Raw genomic sequence first — 24,921 nt, 5'->3', positions numbered from 1 at the left:
AACAGGCTCACAACACCAGGCACCCCCCCCCTCCCTCCGTACTCACAGAGACAACACGACAATGTTTAATGTCTACTGGAGATTTAGTCTCTGGTTACTTGAAGTTAAGTCAGTGTGGGTCAGCAGGATAGGTCTAACCTATCTCCCTACGGTCTAGGACCCAATTTGCCTGGTCTCTCCCTACTCACTCTCCTTAACGGATATTCCCCCTTGACCTTACCTCTCTCCTCCGTACTTACGATCCGACCTCGAGGTGTTGGAAGTCGCGGAGAGGCGAGGCTGCACGTGGCTTTGGCTGGGAACTGGACCTGGCTGCTCTGCGACCCGTCTCAAATTTTCGCGTTCGCCGAGAAAAACAAACTTAAAATAGTCATATTGTTTGGGTATTTCGGTAAAGTCACGTAGTTAGGTTCCAAGAAAATAACAAAAATAGGTTCAAAGATAATTTTAAAAAACTTTTCCTGATGGTGACTGCTTGTGTTGCGATCGAAACGTCGTAGTTTTTTTTTGTTATTTTCTTTGAACCTTTCTCCGTGACTTTACCGAAAGACTCAAAGAATACGAATTCTTGCAGTCACGAAAGCTTTAAGTCAAGATTTATAATAGTCAACCGATTCCTTAAACAATTGGATATCCCGGCTCTAAACGTAATTCACCACAACTTGACAACAACAACAAACCAAAACGAGGCAGCCCTCGACAGAACATCGTCTCATCGCTGTCAACAACACAAATTGATGTCACCTCCATCCACGAATCCGTTCCAGATTTACAAGTACCTGTAATGTAAGTCCTCCGGATGCATTTTTTTCCCTCTCCCGCAGAAATTCTACGTGACACGTGCGATCTCCCAGCGCGGCATTTTTATATGATGGGGGCAAGAGTTTTTATACGTATCAATTTTTGTGTGTATCACCTCCACAGTATACGTGGAGGCGATATGCGGTGGGGTAAAATGTGGGTAGGAAGGCGAGGCTGGAGGGGGGGGGGTTGGAAGGAACAAGGACAACCCATTGTTTCCTGTCCGACTCGGCTACCCCGGGGTTGCCACCGGTCCCGGCTTTTCCCGGGACAAGTCCCGTAAGATGGTATACAGAGGAATAGGATCGTTGTTTTTTTTCTAACGCAAAAATGCGGCGGCATTTGCGTGTTAAACTTCGTTGTGGTTGTCGCGCAGCGAACTGCACGACTTTGAGAGGACGCGGGCCGATTTAACAAACACAAAACTCGTCCGCGTTTTGTTGCGGCGGCAGCGGCAGGGGTGGTGATGGTGGTGGTGGAAGGTGGCAACAGCGCACCGCTCTTACTCCCCCCCCCAACACTCTCACCGCTCCGTCTCCTCCCGGACGTGCGTCACGACGCCCCCAGCGAGCGCTCCTCGCTCTCGACTCGAGCCCTGCAGCACCACCATGGCCGGAGTCAAAGGTATTTGTCGGTGTTGGGGGGGGGGGATGCCGAGGAGAGTTAGGGGGGGCGGAGGGGGGGGCGCGGGGGGGTGGGCTGAGCGCGAGGGGCCGCGCGCGCGGGGGGGGCGCGGGGGGGGGGCGCGGGGGGGGGGCGAGCGAGTGGGGGGCGTTTGTGTCTCACGGAGAGAAGAGACGACGACGATGTTTTGGGGGGCTGCAGAAGGAGAGGGATGGGGGGGGGGCGCTATCCACACATCGCTGTGGGTAGGGTTGACGGATCACGCGACGATCGCAGGGGCGAACCACCGCGCTGTGGCAAGTCGACAAAGGGGTTTTTGGTCACGGTCGGCGTGGGTTTTGACAGCTGGGAACAGCTGATCGCCCGTAGCGGGGTTTTCTTTTTCTCTCGTCCGCTGCGAGAGAAAAGCTCAACCGGTGGGAGATGGAGCGATGAACTATCTCTGTGTGTGTGTGGGTAGTGAGAGGCGGCATGCGGCTTGGGGAGGCATTCGTCCAGCAGTGTATTGATCATGGCTGATGACGATGATGGCGTTTCACCCCCCCCCTCCTTCTCTCGGGGTGTGGCGCTTCGGGCAAGATGTTCGGAGTCAGCACCGCGATTTGGAGTAACAGAGCGAGGTTTTGATAGCCTCCCTCTGCCCGTTCGTTTTGTATCGCTTATCGAGGGGGGTTATTTCCCCCCCCCCCCTAAAGTTTTGACCGCCCTACGTTCGCCTGTGTGAATGCCGTCTGTGTTAAAGGGTGCTTCCCAAAACAATGTTAACACTTCTGAGAATTTGCAACAACACCACGTTACATGTGCTGCTGCCTCCGGGCTCTGGACACCACTTGGAGATTCCAGGCAATGCGTTGACAACGATGGCGAACGAGTGGGAGACTCTTTAATTTTTTGAAGCTATTAACATGACATTTGTTATCATGTTACAGTGTAGTACCATCCGTTCTTTTACCATTAAAAACTATAGTCCCATGTAAGTGTTAACATTTATTTTGGAGCACCCCTTATATATAGGGCACGGCTTGCTCAGCACAAGGCGCCAATGCGCCAAGTGACCATCAACAGACGGCGCTGATCAAAGTTGGGAATTGAGTTGCGTGGTTCGAAGAACTTTGGTCGATGAGACGATGATGATGGGAGGAGGAGGGGTGACGTGCGGTGTGGTGAGTGGGTGGGTGAGTTATTGGGTGAGTGGGTGAGTTATATTGTGAGTGGGTGGGGGAGTTATTGGGTGAGTGGGTGGGAGAGTTATTGGGTGCCTGGGTGGGTGAGTTATTGGGTGAGTGGGTGAGTGGGTGGGTGAGTTATTAGGTGAGTGGGTGGGTGAGTTATTGGGTGAGTGGGTGAGCGGGTGAGTGGGTGGGTGAGTTATTGGGTGAGTGGGTGGGTGAGTTATTGGGTGGGTGAGTTATTGGGTGGGTGAGTTATTAGGTGAATCCGTGAGTGGGTTGGTGAGTTATTGTGTGAGTGGGTGAGTGGGTGGGTGGGTGAGTTATTAGGTGAGTGGGTGGGTGGGTGAGTTATTGGGTGAGTGGGTGGGTGAGTTATTGGGTGAGTGGGTGGGTGAGTTATTGGGTGAGTTATTGGGTGAGTCATTGGGTGAGTTATTGGGTGAGTGGGTGAGTTATTGGGTGAGTGGGTGGGTGGGTGAGTTATTGGGTGAGTGGGTGTGTTGGTGAGAATGGTGCTGTCCCACCCACCTCCTCGTGTGCCGTGCCGGCCTCCATATGTGCTCGATGAACAGCGCTTGCCCCAACGATGTGTTAGGCCTACACGGGGGATCTTTGTCTTTGTAGTTATGGTGTAGCGGTTAACGCGCTGCGCTACGAACCCGTCGACCCAAGTTCGATTCCCGCTCACGGCCAACACCAGTGACGATTATCTGAACCGGCGCGGTGTGTAAACATCGCCACTGGGGAGACAAAGGTGACCGGGCGTGGTGCTGGCCAGCCACCCCCTCGCGTGCCACAGTTCTGCCCTTCATTGGTGCTCGCTAACAGCACTTGCCCCAACAGTCTGTGAAGGCTACACGGGTGGGGATCTTTATGTCTTTGGGGCCGTCCATAAATGACGTCACGCACCTAGGGAGGGGGGGGTCAGACATTTGTGACGAGGGGGGGGGGGGGTGTTTGAGAAATGTGACGTCACATCAAAATGCGCAACTTTAAATAAATATAGACAATACTTTTTAATGTTTTCTCCTACAACATCAGAGTGCAGCGCCACGTTAAATACGCACTACAATGATAATAGTTTAAAGCGATTTTATTTTCAAAATGGAAATATAGTTTTTTTTGGGGGGGGGGGCAGAGCTTTGTGAGGTCATATTTAAGGGGGGTCTAATTTTTTGTGACGCCGTGTGACGATGGGGGGGGGGGTTGGGGGGGTCAAAAATCGTCAAAAATCGCGTGGCGTCATTTATGGACGGCCCCTTTGCTGTGACCCGCAACGGTGATGAGTGAGTCGGCCACGTGGATTTGTAACACACGTCAATGATGTAATTGTAACCGGTGAGCCGGCACAGCGGGTACGATGGTCGAGAATAATCGCGGAGTGGCAGCCAAGGAACGGGGAGCGCGGGGGGGGGGGGGATATACGGGCTCGGGTTCCACGCGGATTGCTCCACCGCAGAGCCGCGAGAGAGAAACGACGACCGCTTCGACGGGGCAGGAGGACGCCTTCGTCCAGTGCGCGGATCTACCCACGTAGTCGATAATCGGATGTCGCCGCGCGTGCGGATTGGGAAGCGTCGGTGGGATCGATTCGCATCGATTGCCCCCGTGATGACCATCGCTGCAGAATTCGTTTCGCCGAAACGCAAAACGCGAACCCGTGCCCAGCACACAGAGTCACGCGACACGGTCATCGCCATCGTCGTCATTTCGCGAACACCCTGCTCGCTTGTTTGTCTTTACGAGGCTTGATGAAACAAAGAAACGGGAAACAAGCGGGAATTATGTTTTAAATAACTCATTATATATAGATATCCCCCCGCCCGTGGATTACAGGTATAAGAACGTATACTGTATATCAGAGAACATCAGTCTAAGGGGGGGGGGCAGGACAGGCAGCCCCCCCCCCCCGACGCGAGAGGACGTCTAGCGGGGGAGACGGAGCGGCGGAATTGGCTCGGATAGAGAGGCGGCCTCGATGCGCATTGTTCAAGGGCACAGAGACACGGGAGGAGACCTGCAGTGGATCATACAAAAGAGCGCAGCTGAGAAACGTCGTTTGCATTGGAGCCCCCTCACGTGACGCTGGAGCCCCCCACGTGACGCTGGAGCCCCCCACGTGTCGCTGGAGCCCCCCCACGTGTCGCTGGAGCCCCCCACGTGTCGCTGGAGCCCCCCCACGTGTCGCTGGAGCCCCCCACGTGACGCTGGAGCCCCCCCCCCCACGTGTCACTGGAGCCCCCCCACGTGTCGCTGGAGCCCCCCACGTGCTTGTCGACACCACCGGCAACCTACCCTGGACAACGCTGCCTGGCCACTGGGGGCTGCATGGGGGGGGGGGGTGGTGGAGGGGGGGGGCTGCGTTTGGGGGGGGGGCTGCGTTTGGGGGGGCGGTAGAGGCGGGGCTTTGGATGGGGGAGCGGTGGAGGTGGGCGGGGCGGTGAAGGGGGGCGGGGCGATTGTTGCATTCTCGCGATCTCCGCCCGCCCCCGTTACCTGCATCGCAGCCGCACAGCCGTGGCCTTGATGGGAAGAATCGCCCGCATTGTGTCCGACGCGAGACCCCTTGCGGAGGGGCCTCCCGTCGCGTCTCGCCCGCCCCGGTGCCCAGTGGCGTGCGAGCGTGGTGGTGGTGGCACGGGAGACCCCGGCCAGACGCATCTTTCACGCGTCGAGACCCCCTAGAGACCCTTTGAGACCGCCCCCCCCACCAAACTCTCCTCTCCCCCGAGAGACCCCCAGTTGATTGAGAAGCGAGAAGGGGACTCAGAGCCCGCGCAACATAATGGGCGGCCTTGAAGACCCCCTTGGGGGGGGGGCAGAGCAGTGGGGGGAGGGGGGTAACCCCCGAAGCTAAACAAGGGGGCACTTTGTCCTCGGTCTAGGCGTTTGGGTGACGTGACCCTGGGTGGTGACGGCTCCTCACAAGGTCCCCTTTGTACCCCCTTCTCTCGACCCCCCCTGCCAACCCCCCCCCCCCCATTTCCTACGACAACTTACAACAAACCCCCCACACGTCATCAGCGATTGGTGGTTCCGCAATTGCGGGCAGGCCGCGTGCGTGCAAAGAATGTGCGCGCGTGTGTTTGTACAACACGCGTGTGTGTGTGCAACACCTGTGTGTGTGTGTACAACACGTCTGTGTGTGTGTGTACAAGACGTGTGTGTGTACAACACGCGTGTGTGTGTGTGTACAACACGCGCGTGTGTGTGTGTGTACAACACGCGCGTGTGTGTGTGTGCAACACGCGCGTGTGTGTGTGTACAACACGCGCGTGTGTGTGTGTGCAACACGCGCGTGTGTGTGTGTACAACACGCGCGTGTGTGTGTGTACAACACGCGCGTGTGTGTGTGTACAACACGCGCGTGTGTGTGTGTACAACACGCGCGTGTGTGTGTGTACAACACGCGCGTGTGTGTGTGTACAACACGCGCGTGTGTGTGTGTACAACACGCGCGTGTGTGTGTGTACAACACGCGCGTGTGTGTGTGTACAACACGCGCGTGTGTGTGTGTACAACACGCGCGTGTGTGTGTGTACAACACGCGCGTGTGTGTGTGCAACACGCGCGTGTGTGTGTGTACAACACGCGCGTGTGTGTGTGTACAACACGCGCGTGTGTGTGTGTACAACACGCGCGTGTGTGTGTGTACAACACGCGCGTGTGTGTGTGTACAACACGCGCGTGTGTGTGCAACACGTGTGTGTGTGTGTGTTCAACATGTGTGTGTGTGTGTACGACACGTGTGTCTGTGTACAACACGCGCATGTGTGTGTGCAACACGTGTGTGTGTGTGTACAACACGTGTGTGTGTGTACAACACGTGTGTGTGTACAACACGTCTGTGTGTTAGTACAACACGTGTGTGTGTGTACAACACATGTGTGTGTACAACACGTGTGTGTTAGTACAACACGTGTGTGTGTGTGCAACACGTGTGTCTGTGTTCAACATGTGTGTGTGTGTGTAGGACACGTGTGTCTGTGTACAACACGCGCATGTGTGTGTGTACACACACACACGCGCGTGTGTGTGTACAACACGTGTGTGTGTACAACATGTGTGTGCGCGTGTGTGTACAACACGCGTGTGTGTGTACAACACGTGTGTGTGTGTACAACATGTGTGTGCGCGTGTGTGTACAACACGTGTGTGTGTGTGTGTACAACACGTGTGTGTACAACATATGTGTGTGTGTGTGTACAACACGTGTGTGTACAACACGCGTGTGTGTGTACAACACGTGTGTGTGTGTGTGTGTACAGCACATGTGTGTACAACATGTGTGTGCGCGTGTGTGTGTGTACAACACGCGTGTCTGTGTATAACACGCGCACGCGTGTGTGTGTGTACAACACGTGTGTGTGTGTGTGTATATAACACGTCTGTGTGTGTACAACACGTGTGTGTGTACAACACGCGTCTGTGTGTGTGTACAAGACGTGTGTGTGTACAACACGTCTGTGTGTGTGTGTACAACACGTGCCTCTGTGTGTGTGTACAACACGCGTGTGTGTGTACAACACGTGTGTGTACAACACGTGTGTGTGTGTGTGTGTACAACATATGTGTGCGCGTGTGTGTGTGTACAACACGCGTGTGTCTGTGTATAACACAGGCGCACGCGTGTGTGTGTGTACAACACGTGTGTGTGTATAACACGTCTGTGTGTGTACAACACGTGTGTGTGTACAACACGCGTGTGTGTGTGTGTACAAGACGTGTGTGTGTACAACACGTCTGTGTGTGTGTGTACAACACGTGTCTGTATGTGTGTGTACAACACACGTGTGTGTGTGCAACACGTGTGTGTGTGTACAACACGTGTGTCTGTGTTCAACATGTGTGTGTGTGTGTGCGACACGTGTGTCTGTGTACAACACGCGCATGTGTGTGTGTACAACACGCGCGTGTGTGTGTACAACACGCGCGCGTGTGTTTGTACAACACGCGCGTGTGTGTGTACAACACGTGTGTGTGTACAACACGTCTGTGTGTGTGTGTACGACACGTGTGTGTGTACAACACGCGTGTGTGTGTACAACACGTGTGTGTACAACATGTGTGTGCGCGTGTGTGTGTGTACAACACGCGTGTGTCTGTGTACAACACGCGTGTATCTGTGTATAACACGCGCACGCGTGTGTGTACAACACGTGTGTGTGTACAACACGTGTGTGTGTGTGTGTACAACACGTCTGTGTGTGTGTGTACAACACGTGTCTCTGTGTGTGTGTACAACACGTGTGTGTGTACAACACTGTGTGTGTGTACAAGACGTGTGTGTGTACAACACGTCTGTGTGTGTACAACACGTGTGTGTACAACACGTCTGTGTGTGTGTGTACAACACGTCTGTGTGTGTGTGTACAACACGTGTCTCTGTGTGTGTGTACAACACGTGTGTGTGTACAACACTGTGTGTGTGTACAAGACGTGTGTGTGTACAACACGTCTGTGTGTGTGTGTACAACACGTGTCTCTGTGTGTGTGTACAACACGTGTGTGTGTACAACACGTCTGTGTGTGTACAACACGTGTGTGTGTACAACACGCGTGTGTGTGTGTACAAGACGTGTGTGTGTACAACACGTCTGTGTGTGTGTGTACAACACGTGTGTGTGTGTGTACAACACGTGTGTGTGCGCGCGTAGCAAGGCTAGACGCATTTGTCCGCTTCACTCTCGGTGAGAGGGGGCGACTGAGAGGCGCGGAGATACAGCAGCAGCTGCCACGTGACGAGCCGGCAACAACAATTGGCCACGCCCTCTGCCTGCGATCCTCTCTGTACATCAGCGCGTTGACGGGCCAATTCATGGACGTCTGCACGTGGGGAGGAAACCGGAGCACCCGGAAGAAAAAAACCACACGCGTGCGAGGGGGAAACACGCTATCCCTTGCAGATGGAACAGGCGGAGTCCACATTTTTTTGCTTTTTTCTCGGAGAGCCAGGGTACGGCTCCTCCACGATTACCCCCATGACACGGGAGTGTCGCAACATCTGTACGGTGATCCAGCAACCTTCGAGGCTGCCTCCACAGCTATAGATCACAGGCCTCGTGCAGCGTAGCCACCGCCACCACCACCACCACCACCTCGTGCTGTCAACTTATTTTTCTTGTCACATTCACCCCGCAAGGCTGCGAATGACCGAGATGCATTTAGGTAACGCGAAGTCGTTTGAGCAATACCCCAGGCTATACGTAGTCGGGATCTCTGCCTTTTGCCGAGTCCGTCATTGTGGCCGACTTCCACGCTGGTCAAGTCGAGGTGGGAGCTACCCACACTTTACCCCACCATACGCGACCTGGCCACCGATGAGCGATGCCGCACCCTGCACAGAACGCCCGGCCGGGAGTCTCAGCGGTAGAGCCATCGGTATCGCGATGTTGCCAAGTTCAATCCCTGATTTGTGGCGTGACTCAGCCCATCATCATCATCATCACCCATACGGCGTCGATAAAATGAATGCCACTTTGGGGGGACGCCAACAGTGGCTGTCCTGTGGAACGACTCGAACCCGTCATAGGAATGTGGACTTTAAGGAGATGAGCACTGCTTCTGAATGCTCTTTAAGAAGATGAGCACTGCTTCTGAATGCTCTTTAAGAAGATGAGCACTGCTTCTGAATGCTCTATGAGCAGGACATTTGCTTGGTTTTTTTTTCCCTGCTAATCGCGTTTGTAACTTGGCACAAACCCTGGCTTTGAGATCCGTTCACCAGCGCAGGAGCTGCCGCGTGCGTTGCGTCGACCATACTTCACCACACTCTTTGTGGGGGGGGGGGTTACGGTGACGGACTGCGTTGGATGCCACTCGTCACTGACGCGAGCCGCTGTGGCTGCGAATCGGTTCTCGGCTTTGGCAGTCTTTGTCGCCTCTCCGTCCGCTCTGCTGCGCGAGTTCTAATTTTAGACTGAACTGGGACTCTCATTCAGGTGAACGCGGAGATCTCCGCTGGCACGCGCCGGGTCCGCCGCGCGGAATTCGTTTTTTTTTTCCTGCGACTTCAACGGAAAAACTAAAAATTTCCACGACCCAAGGGAAACTCTCATCGCGGTGAAAGCTCCCTCTTTACGAATATTTAGTGAAATAAAAAAATAAAAAAAATCCAAATTGGGTTTAAAATATTCCACCGCAAAAATAAAAACGGGTCTCGCGACTCCTCGGGGAGGCTTCTCGCGGGGACACAGAGGCCGCTCACTCAGCCAGGGCAGCCCGGAGGGGAGGTGGTGGGGGGGCCGGCGGAAGCGGCGATTTGCCCCGAGCCTCACACAGAAGGGGGTTCCCGTACAGGCCTGGTTTGTCTCGCTATTGAATAAGGGGTGGGGGTCCACGTGGCACCTGGCCCCACTGGGCCTCCAGGAACCTCTGGGTGGGCCTGACTGGGGGGGGGGGGGTGGTGATTTAGCTGCGTCGGTTAAAAGGTTCCGGGGGGGTGGGGTGGGGGCGTGGAGGGACTTTGACCATACTTCACCAAGCTGGTCAGTGGCTCACGTCACGTCTGCCCGGTGTGCCGCAGCTGTTCGCGTCTACGGGGCACACCCGAGCCTTATCGAATGGTTTAGAATCATCATCATCGTCGTCGTCGTGAGACACGGTCTATCCACTGCTGGATGAAGGCCTCCTCCGCGCGCTGTAGCCATGCTTCACAATCCGGCGATGCCGCACTCCTGCGCGCGAGCTGATCCCAAGCACCCACATGGAGCAGCAGCAGCAGCAGCAGCAGCAGGAGGAGGACCCCTTCCTGAAATCGGTCCGTGGGGACTCCGCGTGGCTCTCCCTGGCGGACACGGTGACCCCCTTGAGGCCGCGGTGCGTCCCTGGCCCAGAGGCCCCGCGGACTTTTACCCCCCACAGCGGTCGCCTTGGGGCCGTTGTTGTGTTTAATAAAAATTTTAATAATTACCGAGGGCCACACCTCGCAATCTCCCGAGGCCATTGACAGACGGTGACGCGAGCTTTTTGTTGACCCGCTCCCCGTGACACGACGCCCTTCACCTCCCATTAATAAACCGCGATGATCAAAAATAAATTCACGGTAAACACGAGCCGCTGACTTAAATTCTCGTTGGGGGTTGGGGGGGGGGTTGACTCGGCCCATCATCAATCCTTCGGGGGGGGGGGAGGAGGGTGTCGATAAAATGCCTACCACTTTACTCGCCCCCCGTCAGAGTAATGAGGAATTTCCACCGCTGGCTCTGCGTTGCCATAAACAGGAGAGGAGCAGCAATGCCTCGATGCTGACTCGAGCGCGACGTCAATCATTCGTCGTCTTTGTCGTTGTTGTTTAGCCAGGACAGCCTCGCTGGGTCTCATGACCAACTTTTCACAGTAGCGTTGCAACGAATGCCGCCGCTGCAGCTGCCGCCGTGTGGGATCCATATCGAGTAGCGGGGGTCCGCCCGTGGCTGTGCTGAGCACCACGGCCTCCTAGCGGGGCCCAGTTCGCTCGGGGCTCGTGCACGGGATGTGCTGTACTGTCTGTGCGCGTGTGTGTAGGGGAGCGGCGGTGTAGCGGATAGCGCTACGCTGCACCACGATCCCGGCGACCCGAGTTCCATTCCCGCTCACGGCCAACACCAGTGGCGATTATTTGAGTCGGTCCTTGGCCTCCCCTAGGTCGACTCAGCCTCAAATGAGTACCTGGGGCAGTGTGTAAACATCACCACTGGGAGACAAAGGCGGCCGGGCGTGGTGCTGGCCACCCACCCCCTCGTGAGCCGTGCCGGCCTTCATAGGTGCTGCTCGCTAAACAGCAGTTGCCCCAACAGTCTGTTGAGGCTACACGGCGGATCGATCCTTGTGTTTTTTTTGCGTGCACGTTGAACTTCTTTTGCGCCGCACGTAGCCGACCGCGGCTGGTCGGAGGCGCGCCACGGGCTGACGAGCCGCGTTGTGAACGTCCACGTGCCACTGGCCGTGTCTCCCCTCCAGCGTTGCTGGGGTTATCCCTCGGAGGAGCCGTCGGACTCATGTTCCTCATGCTGGCCTGCGGACTTCCCCAGTACAAGTGAGTGCGCTCGCCTCCTCATCCTCCCCACATCATCATCAGCAGCAGCAGCAGCAGCCATGACCTTATCCACCGCTGGATAAAAAAAAATCCCTCGACGTCTCGAGTCCTCCCTGGCGCCTCCCATGCTACCGGCCGATTCCGTCGCCTTGTATCTCGGCCGCGGGTCCCTTCGAGCCGAGATGCTTCCGGGCCCGAGCCACGCCGAAGTCCGGACGATGTCACGCCAGCGTGAGCACGTCACCCGCATCCCGCGGCGTTTTTTGTGATGTCACAACCCACCACCCACCCATCCTCCACCCCAGCCTTGTGTCCCGCGCAAATACGCCATCATCTTTTTTTATTATTATGGGACCTTTATTGCCAGTATCAAAATATAACAATAGCTTTTGCCCTTTCTGGCAATAAAACAGTTGTGTTAAGATGTTCAAACACCAAACGGAAGCCTTGCTCAAGGAATCCTGTCTGCATTAACCACACGTACTTGTGGTGAACATGCACACACACAAAAAAAAACATGCTCTCCTAATATATATTGTTCTTGAAACTGATTGGTCCGCACCAAGTTTTGCTGGCTGGCTGGAAAGACGTGGGGACGGAGGGACGGTCACGTCCGAAGGACGTTGCGGGCTTCAGGTGAAGCTCAAAAGAGATTTAACTTGGCGGTTGCTGTGACGGCGGCAGAGATGTTCCGCCGGGTGGCGCAGTGAGAGAAGTTCCAGCCGTCACCACCGGGTGGCGCAGTGAGAGAAGTTCCAGTCGTCACCACCGGGTGGCGCAGCTGCTGCAAGTGAGAACGTTCAGCAGCGTTTGGTTCGACGCAAGGAAAACTCTGGACCGGGGTTCGGCGTCCCGCAGTCTTATCTGGTGGGCGGAGGTTGCAGGCGCTTTGGGGAGCTCAAGAGTAATGGGGGTGGGGGGCGGAGATTGAGGAACCCACGTGGTGTGTGCGATATTTACGGTGGTGTCATAACACCATCATCATCGTCGTCGTCAGCACCATTACAGCCATCATCGATAATATCGCGATAGTATTAGCTGCCTTATCATCAGTGATATGACATCATCATCTGCCATCATTTGCCTTCATCACCATCGTCATATTTCTTCGGTTCAAGAATATAAAATCAAAGTCGCCGACCAAACCCAAAGAGTCCAGCTTGACTTTTTTTCCCCCGAGCCTCGCACAAACACACTGCGGGTGCCCAGACCCCCACGACACCCTTCGCACAGCGGCCGCGCGCTCCCCCAACTCTGGACCCCGTCGCACGAATGTGGAATTTCCGCCGCCGCAGACGCCACCCGCACGCCGCAATTCCAGACGACGCGGGCTCTGACCGCCCCCTCCCTCCCCACCTTCCCCTCTGCCTCCCCCCCTCTGCCCCCCTCCCCAGCTCCTACTGGCCGCTGTTCGTGCTGCTCTTCTACGCGCTGGCGCCCGTGCCGTGCTGCGCCGCTCGCCGCGTGTCCGGCGACGCCGACACGGGCGGCGGCGGCGGCTTCGGCGCCGAGCTGGGGCTCTTCTTCACCACGGGGGTCGTGGTGTCGGCGTTCGGCCTCCCCGTTGTGCTGGCGCACGTCGGCACGGTGACTGGCCGCACGCCACACGCCTGCATCAGAGGCAGCGGCGGCGGGAGTAGCAGCGGCAGTGGCGTCAGAGGTGGCAGCGGAATCGGCAGTATCGGAAGTAGCAGCGGTGCCAGCAGTAGGAAAGTAGCAGCGGCAGCAAAAGTAGCAGAAGTAGCAGCAGTATCAGAAGTAGCAGCACAGTCAGAAGTAGCAGCAGAGTCAGAAGTAGCAGCAGAGTCAGAAGTAGCAGCATTATCAGAAGTAGCAACAGTATCAGAATTAGCAGCAGTGGCAGCAGTAGCAGCAGAATCATAAGTAGCAACAGTATCAGAAGTAGCAGCAGTATCATAAGTAGCAGCATTATCAGAAGTAGCAACAGTATCAGAAGTAGCAGCAGTGGCAGCAGTAGCAGCAGTATCAGAAGTAGCAGCGGCAGCAAAAGTAGCAGCAGTATCAGAAGTAGCAGCAGCATCAGAAGTAGCAACAGTGGCAGCAGTAGCAGCAGTATCAGAAGTAGCAGCAGTATCATAAGTAGCAACGGTATCATAAGTAGCAACAGTATCAGAAGTAGCAGCAGTATCATAAGTAGCAACAGTATCAGAAGTAGCAGCAGTATCAGAAGCAGCAACAGTATCAGAAGTAGCAGCAGTATCAGAAGTAGCAACAGTATCAGAAGTAGCAGCAGTATCAGAAGTAGCAGCAGTATCAGAAGTAGCAACAGTGGCAGCAGTAGGCAGTGGCAGGAGCAGCAGCGGCGTCTCTTCTTATTTTCCCAGGAGAGGCGACGCATGCCTCGCCGCATGCGTCGTGTGTCACGTGGGTCACGCGTTGTCACGTGGGTCACGTGGATCACGTGGGTCACGCGTTGTCACGTGGGTCACGTGGGTCACGCGTTGTCACGTGGGTCACGTGGATCACGTGGGTCACGCGTTGTCACGTGGGTCACGTGGGTCACGCGTTGTCACGTGGGTCACGTGGGTCACGCGTTGTCACGTGGGTCACGTGGGTCACGCGTTGTCACGCGTTGTCACGTGGGTCACGTGGGTCACGCGTTGTCACGTGGGTCACGCGTTGTCACGCGTTGTCACGTGGGTCACGCGAGCCGGCGAGCGGCCGAGCGGCTCGCTAAACGATGTTCACAAATCTCCCCGACCTTTTCGCATTTTACAAATCCGTACCTGTCCGGCTGTAATAAAAAAAAAACATTCCCCAACCCCCCCCCCAACCCCGCCCCCGCACGGTCTGCTAATTCCGACCCCGTGACCCCCTCCGCAGATTGCGTGGGGCGCGTGCGCCCTCGTCCTCGCGGCGGACGCCGCTGTCTTCTCCACCATCCTCGCCTTCTTCCTCGTCTTCGGCCGCGGCGACGACGCCGGCTGGAGCTCCTGGTGACCCCCCCCCACCCACCGCCCTCCTCATCCCGCCTGGCCGTGGCCCCGCCAGGCCCTGGCGGCGGCGTCGCCCACGGCTGCCCGACAATCTTCAGCATCTCCGGCTCTGCACGACCACGCGTGGCGTGCAGGGGGCGCCTGAAGATGGTTCTGATCGGCCGAAGGCGGTCATCATCGACGTAATAAAAACGTGCTCTTCTGAAGATGTCTGCAATCTTCTGAAGACCGATATCATTTGAATCAGACCCTCATCTGAATCAGACCCTTATCTCGTTATTATCAGCTCTAACCAAAGGAAAATTTTCTATGAGAGGATTCAACGGAACGCATGAACGGCAACAACAGCAACTGCAATTCACCGCGTCGTGCGGCCACCCGTCCCGGAATTGGCCTCTGTGCCCGGCTGGGAGGGGTTGGCTGTGTCCCGAGGTCCCGTGCCGGTGTCGTGCCGGTGTTGTGCCGGGGCTCTCACGTGGGACGCTCGCGCGCCGTGTTGTCAGTGGCCCGTCCCGAGCGCCGACTGAGAACCCGCGTGCGTTTTGGCCTCCGGTGGGAAAAGGCGACGGGCCCAACCACCGGCACCTCCTCCACTCGCTTTCCGGCAGCGCAGCGCTCCGTGTGGGCAGGGAGGGGGGGGAGTGCTGGCGGGGTGGGAGGGGGGGGACACGCGGGAGAGAGGAAAACGAGCGACAATCGTGGCACAGTCCGCCGTGACGCAACCAAGAGATGTCCCGCGCCACCCCCCCCACGACCTCTGCCCCCTGTCAAATTGACCACCCCCCACCCCTCTCTGAGCAGCCTGCCGCCCGGGCCACCGCTCGAGATCCGTGAACCCCGGTGCAGTCGCACTCGCTGGCCGCGGCGCCTCTGGGTTCGCGCAGTGATTCGCTCGCCGCGCCCGTGGGATCCTGGGAACGTGTCGCATGGCTGCTACTGCTGCTGTGTGTGTGCGTGCGTCTTCGTTTGTGTCGGGGAGCGGTGGAGCAGTTGTAAGCGCGCTGCGCTCGCAAGCCGGCGACCCGAGTTCTATTCCCGCTCACAGCTGACACCAGTAACAGCCTCCCCCCCCCTAGGTCGACTCGGCATCAAATGAATACCTGGCGCGATGTATAAACATTGCCACTCGGTGCTGTTGCCACTTGCTCACAGCAATTTCCCCCAGAAGTCTGTGCAGGCTACACGGCGGGGGTGGGGGGGGGGTGGAACCTTTACGCGTGGATGGGTGCCGCACAGGGCTGGCATTTGCATGGAATGTGCGTGGCTTCGCCCTGAGCGATGCCTTCCTCCGTGTGTTCCCCCCAGCCCCACCTGGGTCGGTATGGAGGAGCAGTCACGTGGTCCAACTGGTGGGGGGGAGGGAGAGGGGGGGTCTGCCCCCCCCTCTGCCTTCCCTCTACCAATTAAACAAACAATTAAACGCCCCCCCCCTCCCACCGCAGCCACCTCTACCCCGCCCATCGCCACTGCTACCCGGGCGCGATGTCTCGCGCCGCGCACCGCCGACCCGTGCCCCCCCCCCCCCCCCCGGGGGTTCGCGTCGCTCGCTCCGCCTTTTTGCCGCAGGCATCATGTTCGACGTTTCGAACATGATGCCCGGGACCTTCTTTAGTTCCGTTTCTGCCCACGTGGCGTCTCCCGCCCCCCCCCTCCTCCACCGCGGTATCGCTGATCCCTCGCCGTCCATCGTGTGGGACTCTTTCGGTTGTTGCTGCTGCTGCTGCGTTTGAAGAATACAACACGCTTCTTCTCCACAGTGGACGGCTCCGTTTTGATTCTCTTCTGCCCGTCTTGCACCGCGCCACACCGCGGCCCCTGCCTCAGGAGCCCCGAGGGTCAACTGCGCGGCTGGTTCAACGGTAACCGCTAACCGGTAACCGTTAACCGTCTAAAGGATCAGTTACCGGGTCCAAAAGTTAGTGGACTTCAATCGTGGATCAAACTGATTCAAGAAATGTTCCCACTCTACCCCCCCCTCTACCCCCCACATTGTTTCAGAGTTGGATTTGAACCGTGCTGCCCACGGTAGCCAGGAGATGTTAGCTAGCTCGCCTGGTATACAGGAGGTCGTGGGTTCCATCCCAACCCTGACGCCTGTTGCATATTTAGAGTTTGCGTGTCTCTCATCATCATCGTCACGGTAGCCAGGAGATGTTAACTAGTTCGCCTGGTACACAGGAGGTCGTGGGTTCCATCCCAACCCTGACGCCTGTTGCATATTTAGAGTTTGCGTGTCTCTCTCCCCATGGTCGCGTGGATTTTCCTCCGCGTCACTCCGGTTCTCCTCCCCCCGCCCCCACTCCACACTTAGAATAAACGTCACGCGTTTAGAGCATTTGGCGACTGCCATAAATGTCCACGCGGTGATAAGCCCCTAAGTTGAGCCATCGGTTGTGAGCCCAAGGTCGATTCTGAAAGAGAGCTGCCTTATCTGGTCAAATTAAAAAAAAGTTTATATCGTTTTAGTTTAGCCTCGGGCTCACGGGTAGCAACCCCCCGCCCGAGTGCTCCACAGTCGTGCACCTCGCATCCCCGGTAGCAGCCGTGATGGACAACTCTGCAGGGCTTGTGTATGAACAACCTCGTGCGGTTTGCAGAAGTTGATGTGGACCAGAGAGTCGGCGACGGCGGCGGCGGCAGTGGTGGTGGTGGTGCATTGAGATGAGAGAATAATATTTCCATAACCGCCACCACCCGACACAGCCAACTCGTAAGGGTCGTCACGTAAAACAGAACGTGGCCAATTCGTCACTAGTACAGCACCAACCGGTGTGTTGGAGAGCCAAGCGACAACATTTACAATTCGAGTAACGACGTTTCGCCAATAATTGCAACTAGCTTCATCAGGCGACAGTCAGATTTGTGGAGAAGTCCTCCACTTGTTTCGTTCCTTATATAGCGGCGTAGATGTGGTGACCACGCTTCATCATGCATGTGCAGTAAGACTTCACAAATCTGGCTGTCTGAATCTGATGAAGCTAGTTGTAATTACTGGCGAAACGTCGTACTCAGATTGTAATTGGCCACGTTCTGTTTACGTGACGACCCTTACTAGTTGGCTGTGTCGTGTTTAACGACGCAACATTTATATATTGACGCGATCTAACCCGACAGACCTGTATTAGGGAGGATATTGGTCCCGGAAGCGTGCAACTCCTAACTACTACGTGTTAAACAGAATACGATTTGCCTACATTGTTGACTCTATAAGTTGTTCTGAACCCCTCCCGGGAATTCCCTCCCCCCGCGCGCCCGATTTGCATAGCAGCTCCTTGGCTGATGTAGCTGCGATTATGGGGGGAGGGGGAGAGAGGAGGGGGAGAGAGGGGGGGAAGAGGGGGGAGGGAGAGGGGGGGAGGGAGAGGGGGGGAGGGAGAGGGGGGAGGGAGAGGGGGGGAGGGAGAGGGGGAGGGAGAGGGGGGAGGGAGAGGGGGAGGGAGAGGGGAGGGGGTACTCCTCATGACGCCGCAGCATTGCTGTAGACACGGGGCCAACTGACTCATCGCCACCGTCATCGTCGTTGTCCTGGAGATTCTCAATCAGTGCGACATCATTTGACAAAGAACAGCATCTGAAGCGCGGAACGGACACGCCGCGTCTCTCGTAGACATCCCATCGGCCGCACGGCCTCAATGCAAGTCAAAACTTTGGACCGGTTTCGCCATCCAGTGTCTCATCAGCGGAGTCAGTCCTTTCTTCAGCCATTGGTCCAACACAAGTGAAACTCTGGACCGGTTTCGCTATTCAGTGTCTCATCAGCGGAGTCAGTCCTTGCTTCAGCCATTGGTCCAACACAAGCGAAACTCTGGACCGGTTTCGCCATCCAGTGTCTCATCGGCAGTCAGACCCAAGGGGGCATTGCACAACTATATAAACAGTTGACGACGTGAGTTCAGTGGGGGTGGAGGAATGTGGTTCTTCTGCCCAGACCACTGCCGAGTCATTGAGGAAGCTCGGTTTGAAATCCCCCCACCCCCCCCCCCCCGGTTTTCTCTCGGTGTAAATGTATTGTCGAGATATGCCCGTTTGGTCACAGCCGAGTTACGTTTGATTGGGGCCCCAGGAACTGTTGTAGTTTAGAGTGTGGCCCCTAGCCCCTTGCCCATTGTTGTGGGGGCACGAGTGGCTTGAGCCTCACGTCCGGTGCCCCCTACTCTTGGCCGTTTTTTAACACCGCTCCCGCACTACACCACCCCCCCCCCCCGACGATGCCAATCACATCCCACATAGCTGAGATTGCCTTTTGGGCCCAGGGAATTCTGTTGACGAGAGTTGTGGCTTCGGCGCGTGACAGGGGACGGAAGCGTTTGCTCGTCAGGTATGTGGGACTCTGCCGGGCACGGCGGACATTCTGATGTCGCGTTTGGCGGCGACAGCAGCAGCAGCAGCACCAATCTGGTTCAGGAGCGAGATAATTCCAACGCCGAGGTCTGCCGGCCACGACGAATGGCAGGAGTAAAGAGAGAGTAAAGAGAGAGAGAGACAGGGGGAGGATTTCACCACGAATCTGGCTGTCCGCCTGATGGTGCTAGTTGTAATTACTGGCGAAACGTCGCACTCCAGATTGTAAATGTTGTGGCTTCTCTCTCCAACGCACCGGTGTGCCGTACGAGTAACGAATTGGCACGTTCCGTTTACGTGACAAACCTTTATAATTGGCTGTGCCGGGTGTTGGCGGGTTTAGCGGCACAATTATATATTTATACGATCTAACCCCCCCCCCCCCCAAAAAAAAAAACTATTTTACGGACGACTTCGTGTAGTTTATATATTCCGCCTCCCTACGGCATTGGTTCCGAGTCACGTGCCACCTGCACGAGTCTCTACCAGCGAGCGCACCGGAACATCAAAAGTGACAGATGAAGCCACCGGCGATGCTGCTGCCACAGCGGAGCAATGGCGGGGACCACACTGGACTCGCAAACCTCTGTCGACCGAGCAGTGTCAGCTTGGTTCAGCACAGCCAGTCGATTGGCAGGCCGCGTACCATTTTGGTGGGTGGGTACACACGCCTCTTCTAAGGCGTCTTGCCAGTGTGGCTGAAAGGGGCCCCGAATACCCTCCGGCACCTCCATCCCAAGCGGAGGGGGGGGGGCCCCCTTCCGCCAGTGGCGACGTGAGCACGCAATCGCAGGGCAGGTCCAACGTGCCCACGGAGATGGAGCGGCATGAAATCGGCCCTCGTGTGTGCGGAGGGCTACACTGGACCGTTGCACCGCAAGGCCGCGAGAGACTGCGGCGACTTTCATAGGCTTTCATCCAGCAGTGGATCGATCGTGGCTTGGAGTCGGTAACCTGGGGCTCTGGATTCGCATGCGGCTATTCAGGGACTGCTTCGTGACGTTGCACCGCCCCACTGGAAATATCGAGGGGTAGTTTTTGTTGTTATCTAACTCGAAAAAAAGTGTCTCTTCTTGTTATTTTTGCTTACGGCCCCCTGTTCGTGGCTGCTGCTGTTGATGTTGCAATGCGGTTCAGCACAGGGGGCGATGTCCCCTCTAGCCATGACGCGTCCTGCCCAAGCCCCGTTCATTGCTCATCACACGACGCCGCAAATTTCCGATACGTGCTCTACTCGCTGTTTACCTTTCTGTCTCCCGAGGCCATTGTGACTCTCGAGTGCTTTTCTGTGCGCGCTTTGATCCGTTGATCACAGCGGGCAATATGCGCCTTCAAACAAAATGACACGCGTTTATTTTTTTTATAGGAATCCATATGCCAACGCGTGATTATTCGTTTTCCTTTTAAACCCGCGTCGCCTAACAATGCCATCGGGGGTTCACGGCGTGAGTGGCTTTGTCCTCGTAGCGCGACAATTGGGTCCCCGCCTGAAAAAGGTAAAGCCGCCGAGACAAAAACAAGGAGTCAACCTGGTCCAGAAGCTGGCGAGCGCAAGCTGTGGAGCATCAGCACCCTCGGTGCTACGGACATCAACAATGACCCTTTGTGTACTCTGTAGCAGAATACTGTGCACTAGCATTGACCACACGTAGTCACCACTCGACCTGTTGATGTCCAACTGAACGCTGCAATGCGGTATATCACTGGAGCCCTCAAGTTGACCCCGACACTCTTAAGTTGACCCCAACACCCTGGTTGACCGTGGTGTCAAAAATCTCTCTCCCACCCCACCGCCACATCGCTGCAACCTTCCGAGAAGTTCTGCAAATACAGGAAGAGAGTCGCCTTCCCGTTCACCGGGAACTCAATAACGTCCCTTGTCATTTCTTGAAGTCACAGCTCTCGGCGATGGGGCAACGACGCTTGCCCAGCGGTGTAGCGCGCTCGCCGCAGAGGTTCACGGTTCGAATCCATCAGCCGCCCTGGCCAATGCCGCGTTATGTATTGACCATCGAGTCCACGCCAGTTGCCTGGTCCTTAATGATCCCACAAAGTCGTTCGCAAGAGTCGGCCACTGCGTGCGGGCGTCACGGTTAAAACAAATAATGCCGATGTGACAAATCACACCGCAGATTACTCGACTGGGATACGCACAGTAGCAATTATTCCCCCCCCCCACCCTACTGCCACAACGTGGCAATACCCTCACAAGAAAGGTATTTGGGTTATATCGTGTAAGTATAAATGTGTCATAACCCTCCAACACCGGCACAGTAAGGTTTGTCACGTAAACCAAACGTGCCAATTAGTTACTAACTTCAGCCCACCGATGTCTTGGAGAGTAAATCCATGGATTATAAATGTTCACAAATTATAAATGTCGTGGATTTACTCTCCAACACATCGGTGGGCTGAAGCAGTAACTCACTGGCGCGTTTTGTTTACGTGACAAACCTTACTGGCTGTGTCGGGTGGTGTGGAGGGTTACGACACATCTATACTGAACGCGATCTAATCCAAAAACCTTTATTATGAATACTATTGGTCGCGGAAGCGTACGTGTTCAACTGCCAATACCCTTCCTGGAAAAAAAGAGTCACGAGTACCACTTGGTAGTGCTCAATAATGACGGGAGCTCGCTCGTAAAAGGTTACCTCGCACAGCCACGAACACGAGGTCACTCTGGCACAATGAGCCCGAGTCCATTCAAGGCGGGCTTTGTCAGTCATCCCCAGACGACTGTGGAACTTGGTGTAGATGCCACTTGGGCGGCAGGCGAGGCGATCGTAGAATGTGAATACGTGCTTCTAGACTCGAAAACGCCCGCGGACATTGCGTACAGACCCAGAGGCGCGCATAGGGATCCCTGGGCTTACTTAGAGAACCAATTACATCGAGACCAATGGATTCACGTGAAACACCCATAGACGTGCACAGGGATAGATAGACTCGCATAGAGCACCGTAGAGAGAGCACATAAACAAACAGACTCAAAGAGACCCGCAGACTCTCCGTTGTAATTCTATTGGGACGTGTCAGTTAACGATGGTAATGGGACTGAGATCACCAACTCACTACAGGGTTCATACTCATTGGTTCTTTCGGTAAAGTTACGTAGATAGGAAAATGAATAATAGATCACTGTGTGTAGAGTCACGTAGATAGGAAAATAAATAATAGATCACTGTGTGTAGAGTCACGTAGATAGGAAAATAAATAATAGATCACTGGGATCTATTATTTATTTTCCTATCTACGTGACCTTACCGAAAGAACCAAAGAGTATGAATTCCTGCAGTCACGAAAGCTTCAAATCAAGATCACTACAGGGTTGTGGGTCTCTGTGGGTTTCTAGGGCCATGCGTCTTTTGTGTGAATCACTGGTGGCCGGGCTGAGACCATCAACTCACGACACACTGAGAAACCAGTTGAATCAAAGGTTGGGGTTGTGTGGGCTGAAGCACGGATTCGAGCCCAGGATGTCGGTGGTGCGATCTCAGAGCGCGTGACCGTTTTCGGACGCCCGTCTGCCCTGGGGATCAACTCTTTGATCGGCCTCCCCTAATATTACCCCGGGGGCTTTTGCGGTTGCGGTGAACGTCGCGTGCGGTGCCAATTCCGATTGCCGCCGGCGAGGACGCAGAGCGGGGATAGAGAGAGATAAAAAAAAATAGCTTCTCAGCTCGGGGGGTGGGGGGGACTTCACTCGCGAGACAAACTTCTGATTCTGACCTCGATTGTTCGCGCATGTGGGGACATTGGCCCGTTGCGGCACCAGCTCAGCAGGTCGCCTCAGGAGCACCCACACCCGGCTTGCTTCCGTCTCAGGTCACCATTGATCGCCCATGTTGTACGCATGTGTAAGGACGACTTCGACGCACTCGTCTCGAGATGGTTTATTTGATTAAGGAGCCACGTGTTCACACTCGGACAGGCGGAGACCCCCCACTGCAAGAGCCCCGAGTTTCCCGCGCATCTCCCTTATATACGGTCCGAGGCCACGCTCCCATTCCCGAACCTTCTCACAGACTCAACCGTCCTCTTCCGTCACCTGGCCCCGCTCCTATTCTCGATCATTCCCGCAGCCACCAGTCCATTTGGACTGCAAGCTGACTCCCCTGTCACTACTTCCCGTGGCCACTAGTCCATTCACACTGCTGGCCGACTCCCCTGTCATTACTTCCCGTGGCCACTAGTCCATTCGCACTGCAGGCTGACTCCCCTGTCATTACCTCCCGTGGCCTCTAGTCCACTCACACCGTAGGTTGACTCTACTGTCATTCCACATGTATGTTGAACTTCTTTGGCACTGCACGCAGCCAACCGTGCTAATGTTGAGCAAATAGCCCATGGGCTCGAACAGGTATGCGTGTCACACCGAGGCGGCAAGGATGTCGTGGGTTCCGATGTATTTCCGCGTTCAATTCCGAGTGAATTACATTGACAGTCGCATAATTCGTTGCTATAGATGAATTGTAGCCGCAAGAGTGATGCAACCTTGTGTGGTGCAGATAGGTGACCCATCTGGTGTGGTCTTCACGTGCTCACAGGCCCTCGAGTGCCCAGCGGCCAGCAACAACCATCCACCTGTAACTGCCGCTGTGCACATCTGACACCTTGTGACACCAGTGAGTCCCACCTCTGACGCTCAGCCCCGTAACACCCGTGCATCACCTATGCACCTTCCCCCCCACCGCTCCTCGCCTGTAACACCCGCGGCTATCACCGTGACGCCTGTACGCCTCGCCGGAGACACCCGCGATTCATCGGTGACGCCCGCTCACCCTGCGCGACACGAAGATGAGAAGCCGGGGCAGTGCGAATCGCGAGGGGCGCGTGGTGGGCATGACGGACGCCGCCAGGGCACTGCCCGACGCGCCACCGAGGGCGGCACGTGACACAACCAGCGTGGGAAATGTTGTCATTGTTACCAAATATTTTATTTAAAAGTCAGTTGCGAACGACAGGAGCGAAGGGGGGGGGGGGAATGTACGAACGGCCAGCAACAAACAGGCACGTTTCACACGGGTGACCGCGCCTCTCCTTGAATTGAGCCGAGGCTATTTGATTGCGGGAGCTTGGGAAGAGAGGCGGCGATGATGGGAGGGAGCGGATTCCAGAGTGGAGCAGTGCCGGGAGGGGAGCAGAAAGAGAAGCGAAGCGAGCTGCAGTGTGGCGACTGGGTGGGCGAGTGTGTGAGTGGGTGGGGGTGACTGTGTGAGTTGGTGGGCGAGTGTGTGGCTGAGTGTGTGAGTGGGTGGGGGTGACTGTGTGAGTTGGTGGGCGAGTGTGTGGCTAAGTGTGTGAGCGGGGTGGGGGGAGACTGTGTGAGTGGGTAGGTGACTGAGTGGATGAGTGACTGCGTGAGTGGGTGAATGAGTAGGTGAGTGGGTGAGTGAGTAGGTGAGTGGGTGGGTGAGTAGGTGAGTGGGTGGGTAGGTAAGTGTGTGAGCTGGTGGGTGACTCTGTGAGTGAGTGGGCGAGTGGGTGAGTGACTGTGTGAGTGGGTGAGTGTGTGAGTGGGTGGGTGAGTAGGTGAGTGGGTGGGTGAGTAGGTGAGTGGGTGAGTAGGTGAGTGGGTGGGTGAGTAGGTGAGTGGGTGGGTGAGTAAGTGAGTGTGTGAGTGGGTGGATGAGTAGGTGAGTGGGTGAGTAGGTGAGTGGGTGAGAAGGTGTGTGAGCTGGTGGGTGACTGTGAGTGAGTGGTGAGTGTGTGAGTAGGTGAGTGGGTGGGTGAATGTGTTGCTGTGACCTACAGTGCGATCTTCATCCAGCAGTGGATAGGCCATGCCAGATTATGATGCGGAGAGGCATTCACATTCACCTGTGGCTAGACCATGGCTGATGGTAAAAAAGATTAACTTTATTATTTTATTTAACTGCTCCTCGTGATCAGCCGAGGGGGGTGGGGGGAGCTGCTGTGACGTCATCTCCCAATGTCCCACTCCGCGTGCGGATTGGTCGCCCCCCCCACCCCCCCGTGCGTCTCGAATTCAATGCACGGGGACGTT

General features: G+C 56.0%; 1 protein-coding gene across 1 annotated transcript; it reads left to right on the top strand.

Annotated features, from left to right (window-relative positions):
- Nucleotides 1-1,286: 1,286 nt before the first annotated feature.
- LOC116951924 (leptin receptor overlapping transcript-like 1) lies at nt 1,287-16,326 on the top strand. Its single transcript, XM_032970787.2, has 4 exons — nt 1,287-1,425; nt 11,538-11,613; nt 13,008-13,200; nt 14,458-16,326. Exons 1-4 carry the CDS (start codon nt 1,410-1,412, stop codon nt 14,572-14,574), a joined length of 402 nt encoding a protein of 133 aa, XP_032826678.1. The 5' UTR covers nt 1,287-1,409; the 3' UTR covers nt 14,575-16,326.
- The last annotated feature ends 8,595 nt before the right edge of the window (nt 16,327-24,921 follow it).

This window comes from Petromyzon marinus, chromosome 44, assembly GCF_048934315.1.
Source record: "Petromyzon marinus isolate PM22_M1 ecotype Great Lakes invasive population chromosome 44, UKy_Petmar_22M1.pri1.0, whole genome shotgun sequence".
Lineage (NCBI taxonomy): Eukaryota > Metazoa > Chordata > Hyperoartia > Petromyzontiformes > Petromyzontidae > Petromyzon > Petromyzon marinus.
Note: the sequence above shows the minus strand (reverse complement) of the source record. Positions and strands in the feature narration are given on the sequence as shown.